This window comes from Amblyomma mixtum, chromosome 10, assembly GCF_055824585.1.
Source record: "Amblyomma mixtum isolate Tamu chromosome 10, ASM5582458v1, whole genome shotgun sequence".
Lineage (NCBI taxonomy): Eukaryota > Metazoa > Arthropoda > Arachnida > Ixodida > Ixodidae > Amblyomma > Amblyomma mixtum.
Genome location: NC_143021.1, coordinates 131456937 through 131461952, shown reverse-complemented (window position 1 = coordinate 131461952; position 5016 = coordinate 131456937). Strand labels below are relative to the sequence as shown.

The 5016-nt window shown below is 45.1% G+C and overlaps 1 protein-coding gene and 1 pseudogene across 1 annotated transcript in view; one reads left to right on the top strand and one right to left on the bottom strand.

Annotated features, from left to right (window-relative positions):
• LOC149326968 (uncharacterized) overlaps positions 1-178 on the top strand; it is a 10262-nt pseudogene extending 10084 nt beyond the window's left edge.
• Positions 1-4491, bottom strand: part of LOC149326967 (uncharacterized) — a 116905-nt gene extending 112414 nt beyond the window's left edge. The window contains exon 1 of the mRNA XM_089564742.1: positions 4426-4491. Within this exon, the coding sequence (XP_089420868.1) occupies positions 4426-4471 (46 nt within the window). The 5' untranslated portion in view covers positions 4472-4491. The remainder of the gene's footprint in view (positions 1-4425) is intronic.
• Positions 4492-5016: the final 525 nt, after the last annotated feature.

Below are 5016 nucleotides of genomic sequence, written 5' to 3'. Positions count from 1 at the left end.
GATGGATGATGGTAGGCGTTGAGCCGGGCTGCGAGGCCTCCCACCGCTCAGGTTTCGGACTTGGTATTTTTGGAGTTCCTTGCATGCTTTGGCAAGGCCATGCAGTGTGATACAGAGTGGGGCGACCCCGCAAGAGGCTGAGGTGGAATCGAATGGTGGTGGTATTCTGGGGATGTGATGAGAACATTCCTGCCCGCTTCGAGGATGCTGTGCGCGAAGGGTAGAATGGAGTGACTCCGTGGTTATACATGACGGAAGCCAACAGTCACCGAAACCATCGAGCATAGGGGATTTATTTCTATTTTATTTTGAGGAGTTAGTCAGTGGCATTGCAATAGGGTTGTTACTTTTAAAGATAGTTGATTAGAACGGAAAAAATAAAACAACCACATGCCGCCGGACGGATCCGAACCTACAACCTCCTAATTTGGCGTCGGTTGGCAATGCAGGGCGTTACACCTAAGACTTTACACACTTGTTAAAAATAGGCCTCTTGAGTTAACAAATGCCTTTTTTTCGCCAAAGCATTGCCAGCGGTGAAGTAATTCAGAATACGGTTAAGACGTGCTAACTATCAGCCTGGTTAACTAATATTGAATAGTTGACTTTTTAACTGTTATTGTTAGGTTTTTTAATTATTGAGAGGCGTGTAGCCCACTACAATTAATATCCACATCAGTTTTAGAATTTGAAATCGAGAATACCCTCGGCGCTGTGGCCCAACAGAGGTGTCTTAAATGGGACGCCCTGCATAATTAAAGTACGTTAATACAACGGGCGGAAACAATGTATCTTATTTCAGTTTTACGCTGCGCCAGAAAGAACACGTGGTCAGTCTGGCTGGGTTACATTAGTCACGGATCAAGGAGAGCTCAGGTGGTCAAGATGTACCCATCCAGAAAGGCAAGTTCATTTCTATACAGGTTAATGGAAGGCGTGCTAACGCACTTGTCTTTCCTGAGGTGAATAAAAAAGGCCTCGATTACTGCTCTTTCTGTCTTGTCCTGAGCCTTAGCTAGAAACTTGGTTTCATTAAACTTGGGGTAGCAGTTCTGGCAACTGCTGCAGTGTAACGGAAGGTTACCTCCAGACCTGTTCTTCATGGTGACGTTGTGCCTGCGGGCGCGCTCATTGAAACATTTCCCGGTTTGACCCACATACACTTTGCCACACGTCAAGGGAATCTCGTACACAACATTGGCAGTGCATTGTGTGTACACGGTTTGATGCTTGATATTACAGGCCTTCTTAACACGCTTCCTGGTCACCATCGGACATAATTTCGCCAGTTTGCAAGTAGCCGAAAAAACTAGCCTAACCCCGTGACGAGACGCAACTTTCTTTAAATTGTGTGAAAGACCATGCAGGTAAGGTATAACCTGCACAGGTTTCCGTTCTGTTTGATGTTTAGGATGCTCCAAGGTGGTCAAAGGAGCTGAGACCGGATGCCTCGAAATATTCTTTTCAGGTAAAACGCATAAGCCTGCTTGTCCACAACGTGCCATTGTGTCTGAAAGGGATACGTGGCAAAAAGTTGTGGGTGACTTCCTTCGGTGCCAACTGGACAGAATAGCTGGCGCTTACCCTTACCGCGTTCGAAGCTCAAAGGAAGTGGTGCAGGTACTGGAGGGAGGCAAGGTATCGGCCACAACTGGTTTTTCAATTGACGTTGAGGACTTATTTTACTCTGTGCCTCACGACGGGTTGTTGGATGCTGTTCGTGAACATTTGGAAGAATTTGGCGAAGTCAGGTTTCAAAATTCTGCTGGTGCACAACTGAAAAATTTCTGGACCTACTATTGTTTTATTTGGATTCCACTGTTATTTGCTTCCAGGATGAGTTTTACTTGCAAAAAGCCGGAATTTGTATAGGTTCCTCAGTCGCACCGGTCTTATGCGGAATTTTTCTGGCGTCATTTGACCGGCGCCTTGAAGCTAGCTTCAAGGACACAGGGATAACACGTATTTTCAGATACGTCGACGATTATCTTGTCCTTCTTAACGCACCTTCATACTGTGCTGCTGATACACTTGTAGTCCAAATTCTCACTACCTTCTGTTCTTCATCGAGGGGTCTAAAATTCACGCATGAACGAGCAGATCATGATCGACTCCAGTTTCTTGACTTACAGCTTATTTTTACAAATGATCATGTGTGTTGGTCTTATCAGCCGCACTCAAAGAAGTCACTTTTGCCCTATGATAGTGCCCACTCCAAGCTGGTAAAGCTTGGCATAGTATCTCTTTGCATGAAATCTGCATTAGAAAAATCCTGCGGCCACAAGATAGGTGAAAGTTTCCAGTGCCAGATCGACCGAATTTCTGCTGCAGGTTACCCTGCAAATCTGGTCACGAACATGTCTGAAAACCTTTTGCAAAAAATTAAAAACTCGGAGCATGCTAAACATCAAACAGAACGGAAACCTGTGCAGGTTATACCTTACCTGCATGGTCTTTCACACAATTTAAAGAAAGTTGCGTCTCGTCACGGGGTTAGGCTGGTTTTTTCGGCTACTTGCAAACTGGCGAAATTATGTCCGATGGTGACCAGGAAGCGTGTTAAGAAGGCCTGTAATATCAAGCATCAAACCGTGTACACACAATGCACTGCCAATGTTGTGTACGAGGTTCCCTTGACGTGCGGCAAAGTGTATGTGGGTCAAACCGGGAAATGTTTCAATGAGTGCGCCCGCAGGCACGTCACCATGAAGAACAGGTCTGGAGGTAACCTTCCGTTACACTGCAGCAGCTGCCAGAACTGCTACCCCAAGTTTAATGAAACCAAGTTTCTAGCTAAGGCTCAGGACAAGACAGAAAGAGAAGTAATCGAGGCCTTTTTTATTCACCTCAGGAAAGACAAGTGCGTTAGCACGCCTTCCATTAACCTGTCTAGAAATGAACTTGCCTTTCTGGATGGGTACATTTAGACTATTAACCCGTTCGCCTCTCTATGTTTTAGTGTCCTTTTAGATGTTCCAATGTGCCTTTATTTACCACCCTTTACACGGTTTTTATCTCCATCTTTCACTTGTTCTTTGTTAAAAATTTCGTCATGTTGTTAGCCTTTTTTATGGTGTTATCCTCTTTTTCAGTGTCATCTTTCATACAGCTCTGTTTTCCCATGTTGTTATGCATTGTTGTCAGCCGATACGAATCCCACTTTTTTACCTTACCTCGGCAGGTGTTTGATATGTTCACTTTCTTGGGTTTCTTTTAATGTCACTTAGATATGCATTTTTTGCGCTGTCTTATGTTTGGTTGATGGGGTCACGCTCCATCACGCAGCTCATATCTCTTTATCAGCGGATATATATGTGCGCCAGGCTTCTTTTGTTGTCATTAAAGTTGGAAGTTGCGCTTCTTTCCTGTCGTCTCTATCTTTTCCCTGTGTACGTCTTTTTTAGCGCACACCCTTTCAAACTACACTAACACTGATGGCTAAAAAGATAACTGGTGAAATAATCAGGACTAAGTGACAAGTGACAACCGTGGCCGCAGTGGCTCAGTGGTTATAACGCTTGGCTGCTGACCCAAATGACGAGAGTTCGATCCAGCTGCGGCAATGGAATTTCGATGGAGGCGAAGTTCCAGGGGCCCGTGTGCTGTGCGATGTCAGTGCACGTAAAAGAACCTCAGCTGGTCGAAATTTCCGGAGCCCTCCACTACCACGTCCCTCATAGCCCGAGTCGCTTTGGGACGTTGAACCCCCATAAACGAGCCTTAAAGACACAGCAGAACACTGCGGAGCGAGAGCAGTTCAGAAAAATCGCATATCCTGCCAAAAATGAAAGGGACAGTACAGCAAGCCTCATAGGCAATGCAAAAAGAAAAAAAAAAGACGTCAGGTTCAATTAACTGCGCATCTGCTGAAGGACAGCAGGAACACTGTGCCAGAAAACTTTTCAACCTGTACACGGTACAACGCCTAACAACTTTGAATGTACCAGACGACCAGAATAATGCTAATATATTTTGTTAATTCACAAGAAAGGGGATGTCAATCAATTAAAAAGCTTTTAATTATTAGATAACTATGGGAAAGAAACATGAAGCTTAATGAAAAGGCTTGAAATGCAACTGAAGGCAGGACGGCAAGCTATTGAAAGGTATAGATGTAATCACACAGTAGAGTAGGAGAGCCACACAAAGTAGAGATAAAAAGTACAGAAAGAAATGGGGCCTGGGAAGGGTATGTAACCAATTTCAAGAAAGGTCAATGTAGCACATACAGTCAAAGTTAGGGGCACAGCAGAGATGGTGGAAGGATGAGAGTAGAAGTTTCAGGGGATAAGGCGCCCTCAAGTGGCACAGGACAGGGTTAACAGGCGCTCATTGGACAATCCTTTGTTTGCAGTGAACATTTTCTTAGGCCGATTTGATTATGAAAAATAAAAAATGGCATGCATCACAAGAAGGTTCGCTCACCAAACTCGTCTGGCCCACTGTCACTAGCCCCATTGATGGATGTCATTGCTGGGGCCAGTTCTGTGAATTAGGTATAGTTAGAGTTCATGTCCTTACACCAAAATGCACATCAAAGGTACCGTAAAAACCTGCGTATAATACGAGGTTTTTTTCCCATAATTAGCGTCCTAAATTTCCGCCTCGTACTATTTGCGGATCCGAACAAAAATTTTCGAAGTTGCTCGATGTTTTGGTTTCGTTTTTGCGGCGTGGCTATGGCTTCGCTTCGCTATTGGCGCGTGGCTACGGCTTGGCTTCGTTACTCTCGACAAACGACGTCACGACGTCGTTTCTTTGTTGATCCGTTGGGTGCGCCGGGAGGTCGCGGTGTGCCGTGCGCCTGTTGACAACACACGTGCTAGCATGTAAGGCACGCTTCGTGAAGTGGAACCAAGAGCGTGCATGAGCTGCGCGAACAACACTGATAAGCTATCAACTTCAGTCATGGTGGTCAAGATTCAACAGTTCACAGCCATGAACGGCCATCCGTCCTTGTTAATGATTGTGAACTATTGTATCCTGACCACCATGACTGAAGTTGACAGGTTATCA